General features: G+C 36.9%; 1 protein-coding gene across 7 annotated transcripts in view; it reads left to right on the top strand.

Moving 5' to 3' along the window:
- Positions 1–23,171, top strand: part of KYAT1 (kynurenine aminotransferase 1) — a 1,131,910-nt gene that overhangs the window by 839,905 nt on the left and 268,834 nt on the right. For all 7 annotated transcript variants that reach the window (XM_044058797.1, XM_044058798.1, XM_044058802.1 and 4 more), the window contains one exon: positions 11,454–11,582. In XM_044058797.1, coding sequence (XP_043914732.1) covers positions 11,454–11,582 — 129 coding nt within the window. The remainder of the gene's footprint in view (positions 1–11,453; positions 11,583–23,171) is intronic.

Genomic DNA, 23,171 nt, shown 5'->3' on the forward strand with positions numbered 1-23,171 from the left:
AGTCCTTGATATGGAAGACGATCTCTCACCTGCATTCCAAATAAGTTCTTAGCATCTTCCCATTCTATTACCTTTGCCTGTCTAGTTATTTGCATCCAATACCTTGGTTCCTTTGCCAGTTTTCTCCAATATACTCCCGCCCCCTCTTGTCTGTTGTCTGTATCCTGAATTGCAGTCACACCTATCAGGAGAATATCCCTTCTCCATTCCCGTATTGACTTAGTTCTTAGAATACCTTCTGCTACTTTATGATTATAATGTTTTGTAAGATTATTATTATTCTCCTTAAAGGTTTGCATCCAAGATTCCAGTCTCCCCTGTTACTTGCACTCCCCCCTTGTTTCTTCATCATCTCTTTCCATTTTGAGTTATAGTTTTCTGCTTGTGCTATGTATAGGAGCCTTAACTGTATTGCTCTGAAATACCCCTTCAAAGCGGGTAATCCCAATCTGCCCTGTTCTATTGGAAAAATAAACTTATCTCACGTGACTCTTGCCATCTTCCTATCCCAGATAAAATCCTTCAACTCTTTAGTAATTACTATCCACAACTTCTCCTCTGGTTGATAGAAATATGCCTGACCTGTATATAAGGCTTGCTGATAAAACCCACTCAGTTAAAATAGGAGAAGCCACCTCTAGTAGTAGACCTATAACGAGTGGCATACCCCAAGGATTGGTCTTGGGGCCTCTGCTGTTTGGGATATACTTTTCTGAGGTGCAAGCCAAAATCACTGGTCTGTGGCTGACCAAGTTTGCAGATGACTGCAAGCTGGGCACTGTATTAAATTCTCCTAGTGATGTGAACATCCTCCAAGGGGGCCTGACCCAAACTAATGACTGGTGCTAGAAGAATGGCCTCAAATTGAATGCCAAGAAATGCATCATTATCCCCTTTGGGGAAAATGGCATCCCCACTAATTATCACATTCATAACAACGTTCTAAGCACGCAATCAGTCGTGAGGGATTTGGGCACCCAGGTTGATAGCAACTTGACATTTGACCACCACGTTGCCTCCATTGTACGGAAGGCTTTTTACATGGCCCACCTCATAAATAAGGGTATTTAATCTAGGAACAAGGAGGTCATAACATCCCTGTACTCCTCCCTTATCAGACCCATTATCGAGTACAATGCCCCCTTTGGCAATTACCTTGCCAACCACATGCAGCAGCTGGAGAGACCACAGAGGTTCCTGACCAGGAAAATCCAGGGTCTCGAACACCTATCTTATACAGATAGGCTAAAAGCCCTGTCCCTCTACTCAGTCTCGTATAGACTGCTCAGAGGTGACCTGTGTCTGGCATACAAGCCCATCTCAGACCCAGCCTTGATGGAGTTGCTGCATACCTGTAAATCAAACTCCATTCATGCAACCCGCATGCAAGGCCTCAACCTGGTCTGTGACATTAATAGAATTTGTTGGTGGGATAGATTTATGTTCCAAAGACTACCCCATCTGTGGAATAGACTCCCTCTCCATGTCAGGCAGACTACGTCACTGACCCTCTTTAAGAGGAACCTGGATGATATCCATATCCATATAACAGAGCTTCCATTTTCTCAGTTTTTGTATTATCTTTTGTTTGGTCTCTTTCCACATATCCTTAGCTGCCACACTGGTATCATCTTTAAGCCATACTCCTAAATACTTCATTTTATCATGTCTCCATAAGTATAGATATTGCTGGACCAATTTGTATGTGGGTGCATAATTTACCAATATTGTTTTTCTTTTGGTTTCATTAATTTTATATCCTGAAAAGGTTTGAAATTGTCTCAGCACATTCCACAGCACTGTGATGTCCCTTTCTGGTTTTGTCAGGTATAAAATAATATCATCTGCAAATAGAACTAGCTTCTCTTGACTACCATACCAACTATATCCTTGGTTTTCTGAGTCCCTTATTTTCTTTGCCAATGGTTCTATATATAGTGGAAACAACAAAGGGGAGAGAGGACATCCCTGCCCAGTTCCTCTGCTCAAGCAGGGATTATCAGAAATGACCCCACCCACTTTAATTTTCACCTCCGATCCCTCATACATCCTTAACCAAAAACAGAGAGAAACGAACACCCAACAAATAAACAGTACAAGGGTGTAATAAGGAGGCCCAAACCCAAAGTTCCAAGTCGAACCACTTTATTCCAAATGGAACAAAGCGGTCAACTTGGAACTTTGGGTTTGAGCCTCCTTATTAAACCCTCATACATCCTCCTAATCAGCCTTATCATTTTTTCAGGGAATGCAAATGCTTCCATTGCTCTGCTCATAAAGTCCCAGCTCATTCTGTCAAATGCTTTCCCTGCATCAAAACCTACCAACAACAATGGTATTTGCTTACATTCTGCTTCCGTCTGGATCATCACTGTTCTGTTAATGTTGTCATATGTTTGCCTCTCCTCCACAAAACTACATTGATCCATATCTATCAATTTTGGCATCACGTTTGCCATTCTTTTTGCCATTATAGACAAACACTTTATAATCATGATTTAATATTGAAATGGGCCTGTATGAAGCTGGATCTGATGGATCTTTACCCTCTTTAGTACAGCTACTACTGCTTTCTTCCAGGTTGCCTCCTCTTAAAATACTGTTAAACAAAACCTTCCAAATCTTTATAATTTTTTTCCTCTCCTAGTTGCCAAACCTCCACAGGAATACCATCTATTCCTGGGGACTTTCCTGTAGATTGATGTTGGTTATACATCACCATTTTTATCTCATCTCCTACTATCCTAACTGTTAGTAATTGAACCTCCTTAACCCCTAGCCTGAGCATATTTAATTCTTCCATAAACATTCCCATTTGTACCTTTTCTTGATTTCCATATTTCTCTGCTTTATACAGACTTTCATAGAATTTTCAAAGTGTTTCCTGTACTTCTACAGGATCCCTTGTTATCTTCCTTGTTATAAGCTCCCTAAGCTTGGTGGCAGCCCTTTCTGTTTTATGTTGCCTGAGTCGTTGTGCTAAAGATTTTTGTGCCCTAGGGTTATTGTCAAAAAACTGTTGCTTAACAGTGATCTTTTTGAACTCATGCATATTATCGAAGTGCTATTTGGTTAACTTTGAGCATTAAGCCTTGGACACAATTCATTTCTTCCTTTGAAATAAAAAAGTAGGATTTAATTTCTTGCCTTATGAATGATTTTTGTTCAGGTCAACATTGAATCAAAAGTTTGAAAAAAAGTCCTAAAATGCACCACAGAGAAACTATAACCTTGTGGCTTCTAGTGCCTAACTGCCCGTAGACCCTTACCTTAATTTAGTTATTACAGTGAGTCTTGGTCAGTTAGTGTGTATTGAAAGAATTCAGGGAAAAATAAAATTGAAAAGTAAGACTGAATTTCTTCCCTTAATCATGATTTTTATCCAGGAACATCACTGGATGAAAATGTTTAAAAAAACTGAAAGATACACCTCAGAACATCTGTAGTCCACATGACTTAATGCATTTATTTGTACCTGCGTTACTACAGTGAAGCCTGGGTCAGTTATGCATCTGGGGAAGGATTCAGGTTAAACCAAAGTTGAAAAGTAAGACTGACTTTCTTTTCTTAATTGTGATTTTTGTTTAGGCCATCACTGGATATAAAGCTTGTAAAAAAAATGTAAAATGCATCTCATGTAAAACCACCCATGTTTTCCATGGGCCTTCCGTTCTCCAGTTTAATACAGTTTTTTTTTCTACAGAGTTATCAGAGAGCAGTCTTGATTACTTAAAATGTGTTGAATGAATGGGTAAATGTAGTAAAATGGAAGAGTTTTAGAAACTGTGAGAAGAGGAAGAAAAAAGTCATCTGAATGGTGAGGGTAGGCCAATGTAGAGGCACTAGATGGTTTGTGTGTATTTGTGTATGTTTCATTGTGGGTTGGGGGGCACCATGTAGCACTGACTGATGGAATGCATACATATATGTGTGTATATATATATATATATATATATATATATATATATATATATATATATATGACCATATGAATGTGAAAAATATGTATTCCACAAAAACTGCATTCTTACAGCAAGTAAGGTTTTTTTTATACACATTGATGATAACCATTGCTGATTACATCCCTAGCATACTCACCTTGCATTCCACCGTCACAGTCAACACCCATGACAGTGGTTTTACAGCAAAGCACCATAAAAGACACCCACCACTGCCACTGTAATGCTGTGTGTCTCCTAATTCAGCTGAACTAATTTTGCATGTACGAATTTTATTAATTCTGTGAGGACATAAGAAGAATATAGTGTTATGTTTGTACAGCTGTATGTTTCTCTAGATGTGTTTGGCTTCCCTGTACTCACCTTTATTTTCTGTGAAGATGAGGTTGTGAATGTTGGGAGGAGAGCAGAACGATGAAAGTGAACAGTACCATTTCATTTCTGTACTTCTATTGTTTAGAAATTAATCCTAACTGGTGCAATAATGCCATTATGTAATGGCAAGTACCCTGTGTTTTTGAGAAAACAATCAGTCAAGAATGTCTACAATTAGCTTTTTTTTTTTTTCAAAATATCATTTGGAATCTGAACATGGATATACAAATTCAGAAGTTTTAAAAATCACACTCTAACTATTAATCACCAGTAAGTGTTACAGTTTTCAAATGCTACACAAAACAGGCTGACCATGTCATTATCACCACTGTATGGTTACTTAGGTTTAGATTATAGTACCATTCCTCAACAAACACATCTACAGTATTAACCAAATCTGGCCTGTTGATGTAAAGCCATCCATTTTTCAGCTAACATTCAAGTTGTTTTTGGTCAGCACTGTCAGAAAATTTACAAAGTAGGCCAACATCATGCCAGCATCATAAAATGGCACATAACTTTGTTTGAAGTTCTATAGCCTCAAAGTGATCTGCATACTGTACCATGTAAAGACATAACATGAGATTTCAGATACCGCATAACAAAAGTTCATATAAAAATTCCAGTCTGTGTATGAAGAGCCATATTACAAATGAATTCTTTCAAAAAAGCAAAGGTATATCACAGCTGTATCATGAAAGGATTCACAAGGACATTTACATACTGAGCCAATATCCACTCTCCAAAAATGGTCACGTCATGTAGTGTTGGTATAGAACTCTTGAAAAACTATGAAGCTAAAATAGTAAAAGATTTTCAGACAGTGAAGATCAAAACTTTCAGACAAGTGACCAAAACCTGTATTATGGTCTTTCAACTGTTTAGAGACCAGAAGAAGGAATTCTAAAAAAAATGTAGCATGTAATATGTGCACAGTTTAATGATCTGTCTCCATGAAAATGTTGTGAGACTCACAAGCTAACTTGCATTTTTATTTGTGTGTTAACTAGTTATGTGAGCTGACCTTTCACAGACCCTTTTTCTAGCATGACTACAGGGGCAAGGGTAAATAAAAGATATAAAGATAGTTGAAAGAAGCTAATCAACCAGCATATTTTAGGACATTCTAAAAAAATGGAGTACCCAGATAATAGGGAGAGTATGCAACCTTCACACACACAGTAAGCAGAGGTCAGGACAGAGCACCCAACCCTGGATGTGTGAGGAAGATATATTAACTACTGTGCTACTATGCTGCCAAATTGTCACTGTTTGTGTAGTGTTTTACAAAATATCTGTTTTCTTTTATGTCCACAGATAATGGCATTTTTCAACACTGCCAAAAACTGAATACATTTACAAAAATGAGCTGAGTACCATGGTAAAGGTGTCTTATTTTGAAGGACTCTTTCTTCTCAATATATGCCCTGGTCATAATATTTTCAGAACCATGGTTCCTATTGTTTTTAAGGGATGCTGTAAAAAAGACTGCATGGCACGACTCTGTCAAGCCACTAAAATAAACATACAATCTATCCACAATGTTTAATGTGCAAGTTTTGTGACCTACATTAAAAATGGGTTCAAAGACTGCATCAATAAAAGTTCAGAAATGTATAACTGTGTGAAAATTGTGAATTCTTTCTGTTTACAGTGGCATTATCACCATAACTCTCAGCCTTAAACACAAAAAGACAGAGTAGAGATATACTCTGATTAATAATGTTGAGGCCAATAATGTTTTATAATTCATGTCATGTTTAAAATGTCTTCTGCACTTTGTACATCAGCTGTGAAATGCATCATGGCCAGTGCTTAAGAAGTGTGATGAAAGAGGAAAACTGATTGAAGTAGTGACTTGGATTTTTCAACCCTCCTTTTACAAACCAAATAATAGTTTTCTATTCTAATCCCCCTCTTTTACCAATGAGCAGCTTAAACAGCAACAAGCTAGTAATCATATTAAAAAACAATGGAACGGAAGTGCAAAAAGAAAGAAAAAGCCTCCAAAAACCAAGGACAAATCCTCCCAGTCAGCATCACTATATGCCTGTTCAGGCACCCCTTCCTCACACTGTAGCAACTTTTCTATGTCACTGAGACTTTATCTTACTTTTTGGCATCAGTCTCAGACTATTGGGTTCTGAATGTAATCAAATGGGGGGTTTCTTTGCATTTGGATTCCCTTCCCCTCTTTCAAGAAATTCCCTCTTGACAAGGGAATCAGATTTCTCTTTTTTCTCTGATTCTTTTCAGCATGCTATCTCAGACAGTCATACAACCAGTGCCTGACAATCTTGTAGACAAAGGTTAATATCTGATGATATTTCTACTTCCCAAACCAGAAGGATCCAGGAGGATAGTACTGGAGTCAAGATTCCAAAGTTCAAGATGTTTTCACTTCAGTATGTTGCACCTCTTAATTCCTCATCTAGCTTTCATGGCAAAACTGAATCTGCGGGTTGCTTATTACCATCTTCCTATTGCCAAGTTTTCAGTCATTTCTTAAGATTTGTTGTGGGTGGGCATCCATGATGACTGTAAACTGATCAACAGCTTAATTTCAGATCTTCCAGTATGAAAACAGAAACTGAGAAAAAGGGGTCAGTAAAATTGTCAATTTGAGTAAAGTTACATGCTAGTATGTATACTGCCTGGATTCTTGCAAAGAAATTTGTGTCTCAAATAGTGTGATGGTACATTTTCTCTGACTATGGTGTAAAGGGTCCTGGGTTTGAAACTTGGTAGGGCTGGTTATTTTATGGGAGGGTGGCCTAATGGTTAAGGTGTTTGCCTTACAAACACAAGGTGCAGGGTTTGAGTCTCACAAGGGATAATTGTCTAGGCTTAAAATGGCTCGCAAGGGCAGTTAGCTTAGTACTAATCTATGAACCTATGAACCTAAGAAATTGGAAAACCTGAAAGAAAATCAACCAGAAGATTTGAAGAGAAAACACTGACTGGGAAGAGTCTTGCAGCTGTTCAGCAAAAAACAGTTCAAACTTCAGCTTTGGTACAATACATGGCTTCAAGTAATTTAGAGGAAAAATAAATCAAATGTACTCAGAGGTGATTAAATTAAACATTGAAGGAATACATCAACTCAAATGACAAAAGGCTGGAAAAAAATAGAATAAGCCTTAACTAGCTATTCAGATAATATGACAAAACTGCAATATATCAGAGGATAAAATAAAGAAAAGGCTGGCTGAGTTTGAAACTTCTTGAGAAGAGCAGTTTCAGTAATAATAATAATAATAATAATAATAACAGAGTTAGAAGATAGGGTGTGCAAAGAAAACCTGAGGTTTTCTGCCATACCAGAAAAACTGAAAGGAACAGACTGTATTAATTTTATGAAAGCACAAATAAGCAACTGTGCTACTGCTCCACAGCAGGATTGTATTAATTGAAAGGGCACATTGATTGTATGCTCCAAACCTGGCCATGAGAAAGCAGCCAAGACCTGTATTAGTAAAGATGCAATCATACCAGCAGAAAGAGTTGATCCTGACAAATCTGTGGCAGAAAGAAAAGTATAGTTGGAAACAGGAGACCATTTCTGGAAAATTATTGTTCACTGTACACTGGACAGAAGAGAAGCAAATTAATTCTAGCAGTTAGAGAATGCTGAGAGGCAGGTGTGAGTTTTAAGCTGCTGTATCCAGCTGTCTGCAGAATATTTTTAATGGAGAATCAAATACATTTTTGGATGGCAGAACAGGCTGAGGAGGTAATAAGGTTTATCCAAAAAAGTGAGCCAGCAACCAGAAGAGGACCCTGTGTCTCATTTTTCTGACAATAAGACTCCTAGAGAGACTTTGCCAGTGAAACCTTTACCAATTTTCCAAAGGAGAATATGTGGAAGACAGTACAAGGGCACAGGAGATGACTAGAAGAATCAGAAATACCTTGGACTTGAGTAAGGACCAGAGTAAGGTTTTGGAAGATGGAGATGATCAGGAGGAAGACCAGCAATACTGGAATTAGTGAATAAATGGGAGACTATAAAGCATCAGTCACATTTGTAAAATATGACTTTGCAGTTAAAAGTGGCTAAGAAAGACTGGATTTTTGTTGACTTTGTTAAACTCTTAGGTAGAATGTAAAGCATATACCCACTTTGTCATGAATGTTTAGAAGGGTACTAAAGAGAAAAAAGAAGTAACTATAAGTAAATATTTTTGTTCTTATTAATATGTGTGTAAAACATTTCATGATACAAACTGCATATTATATTGTAAAGCAGTTTTGTATAATGTGAGCTTGGGATATTTTAAATGTACAGGGAGTCTTTTCACTGACTGATGTATATGTTAAAGATATTAAAGGTAAACAAGTTTTTTTTCCTTATAATAAATATAGGCTATACACTATGACAAGATAAGAAGAGCTGAACAGAATCAAGTTTAAGTTAACAAGAAGGGTAGCTGTCTAGACCGTTGTCCTTGCCTTAAGTTATAAACAAGTTTTTGTTTTGTAAACAAACAGGCATGACTAATAAGACAAAATGATGAAAGACATGAAAATGCTAATTTCATTTGCATCTGCAAAGATATTTTTTTTCCATTAGTAAATGCTGTCAGTGGGAGACGAGAAGTCTGCAGTTGAAGGCAGTTGACCAGGGATATTTTGTACATTGTATTCTGAGTGAAATTTACAAAGATTCCTTCATGCATATGCAGAAGTGGAGGATTATACTAGGATGCATTTATATTACACTAAAAACTGTTATGGAGCTTAAGAAAGTTTTGGGAGACATAATCAGCTTTCAGTCAGAAATATTGTTTATAGGTGGAGATTAGAACTTGATTTGCAATAGTGAGGATATATCAAAGGGACCTAGAAGGGGAAATATAACAAAAGAGGGTAGATTTCTGAAGAAATTTAGAAAATATTTGGTATGGGAGACATGAATTCAGTAGTAGGAACTCAAACAGGGTTTGCATATTATTTCCCAATGTAGAATAATGGGCAAGACTGGGTAGAAATTGTTTTCACAGGAACATGTGCATTTAATTGAAAACTGTGGCACGCTTCCAGTAACTATTTCAAAATCATGCTGAGATAAAATGGCAATGGGGAAAGGAGATATTTGCCAACAGGGATGACTGCAAATAGGGATACAGAGAAGAGAATCCTTGTTTATGTGTTTTCACTGGGAGATGGTAAATGCTGGTAGTTTCTAGCAAAAGGGAGGTTTAGCTTGGGAACTAAAGTCAGGTGACAAAAAGTGATGTCATCCTACAAGCTAATCCAGCAGTAATATCTGATATTAATTTAAGAGCTCTCAGAATACAGGCAGGAGGGGCCTGTAATTTACTGGAGAAAACTGACAAAGGAATTAAGGTATTGGGATCAAACAATTAGAGAGTAAACAATAATAGAATGGGATGAGGTCTAGAAGTTTGGACTGCACGTTAGATGAGTTCCATACTAGAGATTGATATCAGAGTATAGGCAAAGAGAAAGGGATAAGGGAGTCCTAGATGAAAGACCTGTTCAAGTAGAGTTTTTAGTAGCCTCTAGAATTTGTTGTTGAAAAAGAGATAATTAATAGGGTATATAAGATATTTATTGATAACTATATGAATGAATCAGATGTTAGAAAAGATTGGGAAGACAGAATGGAAATGCAGTTTACAAGGGAGAAATAGGACGACATGTGTAAGGCTCCCAAGTATGCAACAAAGGCCAGAAAGTTTGGAATTTATGCTTGGAAGTGCTTGCAACAGTATTTTTATGCACTAAGCAGGTATCAAAGAATTGTTCCGCTGGTAGTTAACAAATGTTGAAGGTGTGATGGGGAAGAAAAGGGTAAGCAGGAATATGTTTTGGGGAATATAAGTTGGCAGGCTTTAAAAATTCCCTAAAGAGTACTCTGTCAGAAATACTGGGGGCAGGAATGTATGTAACTAAGGAAATTATTCTTTTGAGATGGGACACAGGATCTGAATTGCTATTGGTTCCAAAAAATAATTACTAGAAAATGGAAATCAGAATTTAAATCAGCTGTATATGAAGTATTGAATATTGTACAAGAGATAAACGAAATAGAAGTGGGATCTTTAGAAAGGAAAAGGATGAGATTATGTAGAAATAACTTTATTTGTGGGAACAATGCATGCAGAATAATGTTCTGGATTAGGAATGATGTTTAAGGGAAGGTAGGAACTGAGCAATGTATGTAATGTTGGATTGATGATACTTGTATAAAAGAATGCACGTGAGCGAGGTACAAATATTGCAATGGAATTCCATTTTTATTAAGTGAAATTCAGGGAATTATACCATTAATTATTATTTTTGTTACTCCCTCATTACTTCAACCTAATTCCTATCATCTGATCCTGAGTTACGATGTTATATGTTTTATTCAATGCTGTTTGATCATGTTATTAATGCTTTTTATCTTAGTTTTTGTCTGATATTTTGTAGAAATTAACTTCATTAGCTTTTTATGAGTAATATGTTTTATATATATATATATATATATATATATATATATATATATATATATATATAATTATACCTCTTTACATATTTTACTATTATAATGGGTACATACGCAGTTTAAGTATGTAATTGTGTGCTAGTTAAAGTTTGATATCTTATACCTTCTACTGCCTGTCCTTTTGGGAATTCTGTTAATTCTCTTAACTAATATGAAAAGAAATAAATTATTTCCAGTCATTATTGTCACTCTGTTATAATTTTTAGTGCATTTTTTTCAGTATAGAACATAGGAAAAAAAGCAGACTGAGGGTAATACTGGCAGTTAGTATAAGGAAAAATGCAAGGTGGATGATCTTGTCTAAAGTGTCAGATTCCAAAGAATTCCTCATCTTTGCTTCTACTGAGACATTCCACTTTCTGAATTTTTTGGCAGGAATACACTTTATGTATTTTTGAACGAATGCAGTTTCTGTTAGGATTCAGAAAGTTATGGAATTACTGATGCATAACAGTTACGTATTGCACTCTGATGGGAATGCAAGATTAGTGGTTGATTTTGTGTTTGTCCAGTTTATTTGTGTTCTGAAAATAAAAGACAGACGCATTAGTTATGTAAGTACTGAATCACTAGACAGCTTTTCTTACACTGTCATTTTTCCCTAGAAATCCTTGAAGGAAGGAGTACCATTGTCAAGTGGAGACTGGATGCTGGATCCAGAAGAACTAGCTGCCAAGTTCACTGCGAAAACCAAGGCAATTGTCATTAACTCCCCAAATAACCCTCTTGGAAAGGTAGCTCACTCAGAAATTAGTTCTCATTTTTGTGTGATTTAGCCCATTGGTAGCATTCAAAGTTTTTTTTTCCTGCTCACAAGCTACTAGTGAAGTATAAGAATTTTGTATCGAGCTCATGAAATTTTCTTTTACTGAGCTGCACTCACTGGGTTGTACTGGGGAAGTTAAACCTTCAGTAAGCAAATGGAGCTGTAATACAGTACCATATAAATACACTTTCATAAGTAATCTAACATTTAGATGAACTGTATGCAGTGATTGTTGACCTTTTGTTATTGAATGACTAGGCAGGCACTTCACATTTCCTTATCTTATATGATTTGCCAATAGAGTTTGTAGATTTCCAGAATGTTTTAAATTCCACCACACCCTGGTAAGGTTGGTTTGGATTTGGGCTGTTTCAGTCTTGCACACACTGGGCTGTGCAACCTCTCAGGAGGTTGTTACCATCAGCTAGTCTTGGTTATTTTTTTTTTTGCTATTGTGTATTACCGTAAGCTGGACGAGAACCTATAGTAGCCACCATGGTTTGCTGTTTGTACACTAACTTGTGTTTATTCCACCAGAGATGTAAAATGTTTAAACTGGTGCTGTTCAAATTTTACATTGTTGTTCCAGTAACAGATATATTGTATACGTGTATTGAGCAAGGACAGGGTCAAGGTAATGCCTGTGTAGCTCTTCTGTTTTAAAAAAAAAATCACTTCATAAAGTCGTGCAAGATGCGTGAGTATTATTAGCTGATAGTCTCTTAGAACATGAAACATATGTAAATGTATGCACCAAGTATATAATAAATGGATACATCCTAAAAATCTTGATTTCTATTAACAGAAATGATCTTCTGTTCTGTTTATGGTGCCTTTTTGCTTTGCCTTGCCTGTTCTTTTTCTGCATCAGTATTATTTGTTGAAGTGTAGCAGTCACCCATTCCTCATACTCGCTAACTTGAGTATAGGTGACATCTGCCTGACGGCTCTGATGGAATGTGCTGTGATCATGCTGCTAGAATGTTATTACAGTTGTCTGTAAAGAGAAGTTGATGTAGATAGCAGGTACCATTTCACTGACCTGAGGTAGTTTAATTCCAATTTGCTCCAATTGCCAATTTTCCTCCATAAACTCCAGTTTGCTTGTCGGTCCAACTACTTCACTGCAGACGCCATCTCAGTGGCACTGCACACATCCTTAACTCATCTGGAAAACAAAAACTGTTACATCTGACTGCTATTCATTGACTTCAGCTCTGCCTTTAACACAGTCACACCACAACATCTGATAGAGAAACGATTCACATGGGGTCAGTACTCCTATGTGTAACTGGATTTTGGATTTCCTTGTTGACAGACTGCAAAGAGTAAGAGTTAGCAATAACACCTCAAATAGCCTTACACTGAGCATGGGAGTCCCTCAAGGATGTGTTTTCAGTCCTCTGCTGTTCACCATGCTGACCCACCACTGCACAGCCAGGTTCAGCTCAAATCGCATCATCAAAATCACTGATGATACTACAGTCGTAGGCCTAATCAGCAATGGTGATGAAACAGCATACAGGGAGTAGGTGAAATATCTGATTGAGTGGTGTGACAACAGTAACCTGGCTCTGAACATAAACAAAACCAAAGAGGTAACTGTAGACTTCAGGAGAAAATGGATGACATAGTTCCATCTCACAATCAAGGGAGAAACAGTTGAAAGGGTGAAGGGTACCAAATTCCTAGGGGTGTACATCGCAGAAGACATGACATGGTCCATCAATACTAATCACATTGTCAAGAAAGCACAACAAAGACTCCACTTCCTATGCAGGTCGAGGAAAGCAAACCTCCCATCTTTGGTGCTCACAGCCTTCTGTAGAGGCACCATTGAGAGCATCTTGACAAGCAGTATCACAGTTTAGTATGGAAACTGCGAGGACATGGATCAAAAGACCCTTCAAAGGGTGGTGAAAGTGGCAGAGAGAATAATGAGGTCCATGCTTCTGTCTATACAGATTCTGCACTCTGCACGGTGTCTCAAAAGAGTCACAAAGATTGTTAAAGACTGTACCCACCCGGCTCAGGGACTGTTCTCCTGCTTGTGTTTGGGCAAGTGCTACAGAAACATAGATTGCAAAATGACTAGATTCAGAAACAGCTTCTTTCCTCAGGCTATCACACTATTAAACTTCAGTAGCAAGGCAAGCCAAAAGATCACCTTGTCAGTGGCCACACAGGCTGAAGGAAATATCTTTTTTCTTAAGTGCAATAACTCATTACTAGTACTGAAAAATGGAGGAATAACATGAGTAAAAGAATTGTAATCTAATAAAGACAGCAGCGTACCAAAACTCAGAATTCTCTGGCTCAAGTAACTATAAGAGCAATTTAACATGGAAGACATTAACGCTACTGTATCTTTTTAGGCTTCCAAGTTGTAGTCCTTAACTCGACAATTTAAAGTTAGAATATCCATGTAAAGTTCCTCCCATACCAAATTATATTGTAAGCAATGCAATAAAGCATTTAGAAAAATATTACCTAGTGTGAACAAGTTACTGCAAGTAGCTGGCACATGCCAAGTTATATTATTACCTTTATACTTCCATAATAATCATGGGTTTTCCATAGTTCAAAACAATGAAATTGAACTGACCAGATGTTGAATATAAATGACAAAAAATCTTCAAAAATATGTATTCAAGCCTGCTATAATCACCCTAGCCCTAAGGCACAGAGTGCTGAAGCCCTAACTCCACATCGGATGACCTGTGTCTGACTAGTGGAACTGAAGGTATGGCATGGGAGGATAGAAATGATCCATTTATATGAAAGTATGCAGGTGTGTCACCTGCAAAAATAAGCCTATGCTGCAGTGATGTACTGGTTACAGTGGGGCTGGCACCCATGGCAACTGGCATGCACCCTCTACAAGCATCAATTGTAAAGATCATAAGCCTCTGTGGAGATGGGGTTAGGAGTGGTGACCCAATTCCTGATGTGTGGATGCTGACACCCACTCCCAGTTCACTTGGCTGGAATGGGCCATAGGGTGCTTGTCTCTGGGGAACAAGTGGGCCAACTGAGCAACTCGGTGTGTAGGGCATAATGGTGAGTATGGGAGTGAGTGAAAAAAAAACAAGCGCAATCTTTCTGATACCTAGTGTTTGCCAACTAGAATTATGGCTTTACATACCTCTTCAGTGTGGGTAGATGTTAATACCGCCAAACCTCAAACCTAAATGCGCTAAGTATTAAGTACACATGTCAGTCACTTATCCCTTTATCCAGTTTACATCTTGGACCTCACTAGGTGCCCTTGCAAGGTATTTTTTTCACAAAACGTATACATTTTATCCTATATAATGATATGTAACATTTAATTTTATGAGTTAGCTTAACTGTTGATCCATGATGCTCAATGACTCTGTTCTTCAAAGAACAATGACCAGAACGAGGAGCAAATGTGAAGTTGCCTGGCTGGCTTTGAAGATAAACAAAGGAGAAAAGTTATATGATGATATTTACAAGGAGGAATTGTTACATGTTTCAGAAGACTGTGGCCTTCCTCACTCCTGACTAATGTGTTAGATGGTATCAAGGTGAATATACTATTTTATTTTCTGGAGAGCTGATACAGAGAGAGTGAGACAACTTGAGAAACTAAGGAAAAAGATAGGAAACCGTTTCATATACCAAAAACAAATGAGTGGTTACTGTTAGTTTATTAAATGCACTGCTTAGAAAGATATGCATTACAAATCCGGTATTAGTTTAAATGTATAGGTGTAGGCACAGGTACATGCACATGAATAGTCAGATTTATTGACATTTGTTTACTGGGAAATTCCAACTGGAAATACATACTGTATATAATTCTGCAGGAAGTTCAAAGAGTTTGGATCTTACTGTTAAAAAGACTATTAATACTATTCACAATTCCATCTACAATATTGGGTAGGTTCATAAGTTTTATTTCCTGCTCATTTAGATGAAGAAGTTGGAAAAAATGTGTGTGCCATCTGGGTTATTAAGGCCAACCAAATTATATTGTGATTTATAAGTGTAAAAATTTAGTAATTTTTAAAGTATCTCTTGGTATATTACCTTCTTAGTCTTTCTGGCAGGGATAAACATTCACCTTTTCCTAATAATTTATCTTTCTTATATTAAGAGTTTACAAATTAATTATTTTTCTAGACTTCCATGCCCCTTTATGTATACTTTTTTTTCTAGTTGGAGAATTGTATCTTGTTTATAATGTCTATGTTTATAGCCTATAACCTTGGCAATTCTTTTAATAAACTTAAAATTTTTACATATTTTTAATATTTGGTTTTGCTGAGACTCAATATTTTCCCAAAACTCTTTAATAGTAGAGGTCAGGATTTTATTCAGTTTTAGAGTTAAGTAAAAACACAAGCAGACCTTCAAGATTGCAGTGGGTCTGTTGCCCTTAAATTCAACATATCTAGCAAAATGTAATTATGGTCTGAAAATGCATGTGTCATGCTGTACTGCTATAAAATCACACAGTTTAAAGGCAGTAATAAAAATATAATCGGGATGGTTAACTATTCAGAGGCATGTACAAAAAAGTATAGTGTGTTCTTGAAAGGTTTAAAGCATGAATGTGTTTACTAAAACCAAGTCACTTATTAAATCATGAAAATGCTTAGTAGTCTCAGGCATTTTATATCTGTCTTGTGGTGTCCCTGTCTAAATCGGCATCCAGGAGTGTTTTAAAATCTTTCTGAATTAAAAATGGAATACATGGTCTATATAAGCTGTCAAATTCTTCCATAAATGCTTTAAGGTGTGAAGGACCTTTGGTGAATGATGCTGATGTCAAGAAAATGTGGAAGGAATATCAGTTTACTGTACTATAATGATCAAACAGATCAAAAGCTTTTTTTCCTATATCCTGTAATTAAGAGCTGTTGGGGGTGAAATATTTAGAAGAAGCATTGAAAGTTTTACCAAAAAGTACTGGACATTGATGGTATTCCCTTTGACGTATTACTTCACTTGGATGTGGCTGTTACTTACCCAGCTCTGCCTGCAGGTTTGGAAGACATATTCATGGTCAGCTGACTGAACTAGGTCTAGACTCATACCAGTCTTTGTCGAAAGGTGATCCATCTGATTGGAAAATATCACATAATCACTCTGATCTCACAAGACATCATTGTGAAAGTGAGATAGATCCTTAAATAGACAGAGGAATATTAAAGGATATCTGTGCATGTTTCATATAGCAAAGCCTTTGCGTAAATCATGAACAACTTTGGGCAATTTTAAGAAGTATGGGAATACCAGGACAACTGTTAGTCCTTAATGCACAACCTCTTCCTCAACCAAGAAGCAACAGTTCAGACAGGAGAAACAGAATGGTCGAGTCACTAATGATTGTACAAGACTGTATCATTTCTCATACCTGTTCACAAATCATACAGAGAAGTGGGACTGTATGAAGAAAAAAGCATGAGGTGTGAAAATTGGTGGAAGAGTTATCAGGAACTTTTGTTCTGCTAATGATGTTACACTTTTTTTTTTAATATCTGCTTGACCAGATCAAACATCATAGTCTTGAAAAAGGATAGCACCTTAACATAAAGGAGACAAAGATGCTGTCTACTGGTAAAATTAATAACTGCATCCTTCATGTATAAGAAATAAAAATAGTCAACAGGTTCAGACTCTTGTGTTCAAGAATCAGTAATAAAATAAAAGGCAGTCAGGAAATCTTATAAAGAATTGCTCTTTGCAGAATTGTTATGAACAATTTAGACAAGATCTTCAAGTGCAGAGATGTTTTCCATAGAAAAGTCTGACTTGTTCCAGCTTTAGTATTTTCAGTAACATTATATGGATGTCATTGTTTCTTAATGAAGAAACACTGTTAGGATTTGACATTTCAGAACTGGGAAAATTTGGTAATGATGAATTGTTTAATCAAGAAGGATGAACTAAGGCAAGCTTATTTTCAGATATGTAATGTAAATTTTAATTTTAATGTCTGGAGGATTCAAACATGGGTCTTCTGTATTTTATTTTTTAACACCTTTATTGAATTATCACTTAAAACTTAGAAAAACATGCATTTTTGTAAAAGAAAACAAACAACGTTATCATGTTCACAGTTATAAACATTACACATCACATATACTTTTATACAATTATCATCAATCCAGTATTATATAAATTGATCAATTCCTGCCTAACCTTAACCTCACTCTTCCTCTAAAACATTATTCTGCATGTAGTGTAAACACAATTTCCATTTTTTGTATGTGATTAGCTCTTACTCTTTTCCAAAGATTCCACTTCCGTTTTTTTTATCTTTGTTACAATATTCACAACTTCAAATACAGTTGGTTTAGAGTTTGATTTCTGTTTTTTAGCAGCTACCAGAATTAAACTAATTAAGGCTTTACTATTTCTAGGCAATTTAGATCCTGTATCCCAGCTAAAAATAAATAAATAAATAAATAAAAACATTTCCTTAGTATCACCCATATGGGTCTTGTGTATTTTAATACTAAAAATGTAAGGTTATACACGTGTGGTGAAACTGGATGAAAGGTGTTTAAGCAGTTATATCATAAAAGGAAAATGACCTAAGTGAAACAACCCTGAAAGTGAATGACACAAACATATTTTCTGTAATGTAGTGTAATTTATGCAGATTAGGAATTAGTCCTGCTACTGTACCTATTCCAGTGGTTTCTGGTTTCTGAACATACAGAGCTATCATATACATGATATACCCAATAAAACATTTTCCACATAAGCAGTGTGTGCAACTAAACAGTCTTCTTCTTGGAGAGCCACATTCCATGTATTAGAATAACCTGGGCCATAAAGGCACCCATAACTGTATCACATCTTTGTACATAAACTTGGTTGGCAAGCTGTATAAAGTTATTTTAACTGGCAGTTCACATAGCTGTCAGTTACTAAGTCCAGAAAATTTGGTGTGGAAGCAATGCATTGGGAAAACTTTTTATTCGCACAGAATGTTTTGCTGTATATGCTTTGTATTAATGATGTGTTTATTGTGTGAAGAATAATTTGTAGATGTTAGTTAGACATATTTATATGTTCATTTAAATAATTTTAGTTCATTAGTTTTAATTTCCTCTGTCAACAGTGACACTCAACTTTTTTAGACATACAGCAGTACAAAACTAACAGAACTTCGGTTGTAGGTTATTTAGAAAGAAAATGATTACAGTTTGCAGAAATGTTTTGCAGTCACACAAGTTATCCTAAGTGTTTATAAAAGAATATATGGAAGGACAGATGAAACATCTGTGGAAATAAGGCTGCTGATATAATTTCAAGAACTTTTTTCTATAGTTAGTTGGTTTGGATAAAAGGGTTACAGTAGACACATTTGGATGCATTCCGAAAGCAGGTGACAAACTGAAAATAGAAAATATAGCGTCTTTGACAGAGAAGGAAGGAGTGTTAATGATGCAAACAATACTGGTACAATCAATACCTAAGCTTGGCTGCTTATCATAAGTGCAAAACCTGATAAAATCCGTCCTGCCACTTTGAAAAATAAACTCTGAGATTCTAGTTAGAAAAAAAAAAAACAGAAGAAGAATGAATTCAGAACTTAACTTTTGCATCTATAAAACATTTTTGCAGGAGGGCTTTACCCTCCACTCACACCCACCAATGTGGGGGCTGTAAACAACCCTCATCCCTGCTATATATCAACTAACTCTTACATCACTGTACTTTGGAGAAGGGGAATACTCCAAGATATTGTAGTATTGGAATTAGTATATATTCCCCTCTAATAAGGCATACAGTTACACTGTTCTGAGGATCACAGTTATGGTCCTCAGTCTTTCAGTGGACACCCTCCTAAGCTACTCCCTTATGCTACAGCTTAAGCCACTGACACAGCAGCATAAGGAGTATAGTTAGAGAAGTCAGGCATGTAGTGATATGTGTCTAATATATATATTAAATAGCATTGGATATCATTCTATTGCAAACGAAGTAAGAATATAAAAGATTTTTTCCTAGGTCTTTTTCCCTCATGTTTGCCAACTCATGCTACAGACAGCTAGAGGGGACACTATTCAGGCAGCTGTGAAGGCAGCTTGGGCCTGTCCTATAATGCATCACACCAGAAACATCCTTGTCTCAGTGGTCTGAGTATCTAACTTAACCCCAGCCCAGTGCCTAAAACATTTAAAGGTAGAAAGCCCAGCTGTCCTCAGGCTGGAGAACTTCCAGGCAGCCCTACCATGCCCATGCAACAAAGGAGATTTTTTTGTAATTCACCTAATCCATCTTCTCACAGATTTGACAGAGCACCAGTTCTGTGATGTATGCATGTTTCTATATATGTGCATGCACTGCGTTTTGCACACAAAGTGCACACCATGGCCCTACACACTGCTGTGGTATGTCCTAGCCTCCACTGGATGCCAGAAGTGGGTTAGTCTGCCTCCAGTTTTCTGAAAAATGGGTAAGCCAGCAGCAGCAGTTACTCATTCCTGTCTCTCCTTAGTGGCTGCTGCACCACCTGGGGCACTATCCAAACCCAGGGTGCCTGGGTCTTAATCTGGGCATGCCCACAACAGTGCCAGCTAGTCTTTAAAAGATACGCTAAAAGATGGTGCTACTCATGTAACTGGCTTAAAAGGAAGAGTACGTGTTGGTGCAGCAACTTTCATGTGATGAATATATTTGTGAAATTGGAATTTCATACATCTTACTGCTTGCAAAAGGGAAGTGCAGATTTGGGTCAACAGTAGTTCAACAGTGTCTGGTTTTACCCATCCATTAAATCAAATGGTAGTTTCTGTGAATGTTACATTTTAATAAGATTTTTATGTGAAACTGCCATTCTTTTTAAACAGTATTTATTAATGATTGTATGTATGTATGTATGTATGTTAAAAGACTGTAGTGTTGTATGGTGTGTTTTACAGATGTATTACTATTTATCAAACTACCCCTGCAATTCTATTGCCAGGGATTTGGAATCACACTGTGGGTTTTTATGCAGTTGGACAGGCTTCAGTGTTGTGGGTATTTGACCTTTTCTGTAGGTATGCAATAGTGGAATTAGTGTATTTAAGAGGGTTGTGGATATGTTCATCATATTGAACACTGCTGCTGTAGCCTTAGCTGTATGGGTTGTATCCTACCAAAGATATAACAGCCAGCCTACTTACAAAGCTTTGGGGCACCTTCCATGCTCCCAACTGTTAACTCGCGCTAAAAAGACAGATTTGGGTGCCAAGCGCTTCAGAGCTTTCCTGATATTGAAGAGAGCACTCCTCTGCAGACTTTCAAAGATTGATTTTCAGCTTGTGCTGTTCATTTGCTGGGCAGATAAGTTCTCTTTGGGGAAGAATCTTCCACATTAAAAAAATGTTGTTTTATTGTATTTTTTCCATTTATCAAATTTATTTTTAAGATAGGAGTTTGTGATTTAATAGAATGACTTAACTGTGGTATTAAATGGGAGCACACTTTTTCCTGTCAATTTAAATATTGTTTAAAGTAATTGAAAACCATTTTTCTGTGGAGAAATTGTATTTATTTTATTTTTTTGGCTGGAAAATGTTTTACTGTGCTTTTTACTGTGTTTTTGTGTGAAAAATTACTTTTAAATACTTTAAATGTTTACTGTTTTTTGCTATTTGTTTTTCTTACTAAAGAGGCACAGTTTTCAGCTTGAACATGGAACAAACTACTGGTCCCACAGTTATCTGATTCAAGCCACAAAAAAAGTTATTATTTGCACCACATCAGGCTAGCAATTCGCCTCATACACAGATAGGTGACTCTGCCTTGGCCATAGCTTGTATTCCTCAGACCACTCATCTTTTACCCCGGATCCCTCTGGTGTAGCACCTACAGTCACTATGGGCTCAGGGAATTAACCACATCCTCTGTAGTTGTTGGGGTTCTCGCAGTGGCCAAGGGAGAGTGACTCTTGCTGGTCCAGAGAGAGGGAACAGGGAAGGCTTCCCTGTTTAGTCAGAATGTTGTGCCCATTCTTGGGAAAGCTGCTGCCACCATTAATAACTCTTTTGGCCCTAATCTTCCTGTCAAAAATAAACAGAAAACTAAACACATATCTGCTTCTGCTCAAATGACATGAATAGTTTACAGGGTCTGGGGTTAATTCTGGTTATTTATCCTTCTTATAAGGTGGTTTCTGGTAAAAGAAAGAGGGATACCTTTTTTCCTGAAGCAATTCAAGATTTTGAAACGGGGCAGAAAAATTAAGAGCAGACACAAGGTTTTCTCCTCAATTTTCTGCTACAGGCTCAGAGAAGAGCTCAGTTTCTTATTCTGTCTGGGGGGGGGTCTCTTTCTGTGACAATATTTCCAGAATGTGCCAGTGTTTTCAGTGGGAGAACACTGAAGTTTATCAGTTCCTCAAAAAATACTATGAGCTGTTAAAGAAAGAACTTCCAGAACCTTCACTTATTCACCCTGTTCTGTTAGCTCTGGTGGATGTGTGTCACTGTCTGCAATTTTCCCGATAGTCAGCCTGCTGCCCATAAAAAGGTAAATGCATGGTATAAAGTTCCTCAGTCTTTTAAGTTTTTATACAGTCTTTCCAAACCTGACCCAGCAGATATAGTTTTAGTTAATCCTACTGTTTCTAAAAATTTGATTAATTCTAATCCTACTGATTCTGACAAGGATAGGAAGATAATCGATAAGTATGGGAAAAAATTGTTTGTCTGCAAATTTGATTTTCAGAATTTTGAATTGTCAGGCACATATGTTAAAAGTTTATTCTGACTAATTGTGACAGTATGAGGAATGTTTTTGTCTGCAGCTTCTTCTTGTGAAGAAAACTGTACTTTAAAATAGTTTAGTTTCTTCCATTGTACAAGTCATAGTTCATTGTTTAGTGTGTGCATATGACTGTTGATACTTTTTCCAGGGCCACTGGTACTCATTTGAGGAGGTTTGCTGGGCTGTGTTCTCAGAACCTGAAAAAATGGGATTTTAAATTCTCCTTTGGGTAGAGATTTAGTTTCTGGTTATACTACTGCACAGGTTATCAAAAAGTGTGTTGAAAGGGATAAGGTGATACATGGAATCATAGCCCTCCTTTTCCAAATTTTCTAAGGATTCTCTAACCCCTCATCCAATTTTGGCAAAAAAAAAAAAAAAAAAAAACAAAATAAACAATCTCAACAAAATGTGGTAAGTAGATGCTTAAGAAGAAATGGCAGAGGGCTCCAAATAGAATTCAGGACCCCACAAAACCAAGGGCAATCCACCAAGTCAAAATGGCTGTTTAAGGGTCCTTGCCCCCCCCCCCCTACCCTGGCAGTACCTTTTCCATTCTAAAAAGTCTGAATCTACACTTTTCTCTTTGGCAGCAGATAGTTCAAGACAAATAAGGTCTGAAGATCATTCATCAAGGTTATAGATGGCAGTGGCAGAAAATCTCAACTTTTCAGGGGGTAATTCCTCATCCTCCAGAACAGACTGTTGTATTTCTCCCATCCTTCAACACATGCTGTCCAGGGAGTGATAGAATTACTTCTGCTTCCCATGTTGGGAAAGGTCTTTACTCAAAGATGTTTTAAATGCCAGAGAAAGA

The sequence above is a fragment of the Protopterus annectens genome, chromosome 16.part0 (assembly GCF_019279795.1).
Source record: "Protopterus annectens isolate FY-2018-M chromosome 16.part0, PAN1.0, whole genome shotgun sequence".
NCBI classification, from domain to species: domain Eukaryota; kingdom Metazoa; phylum Chordata; order Ceratodontiformes; family Protopteridae; genus Protopterus; species Protopterus annectens.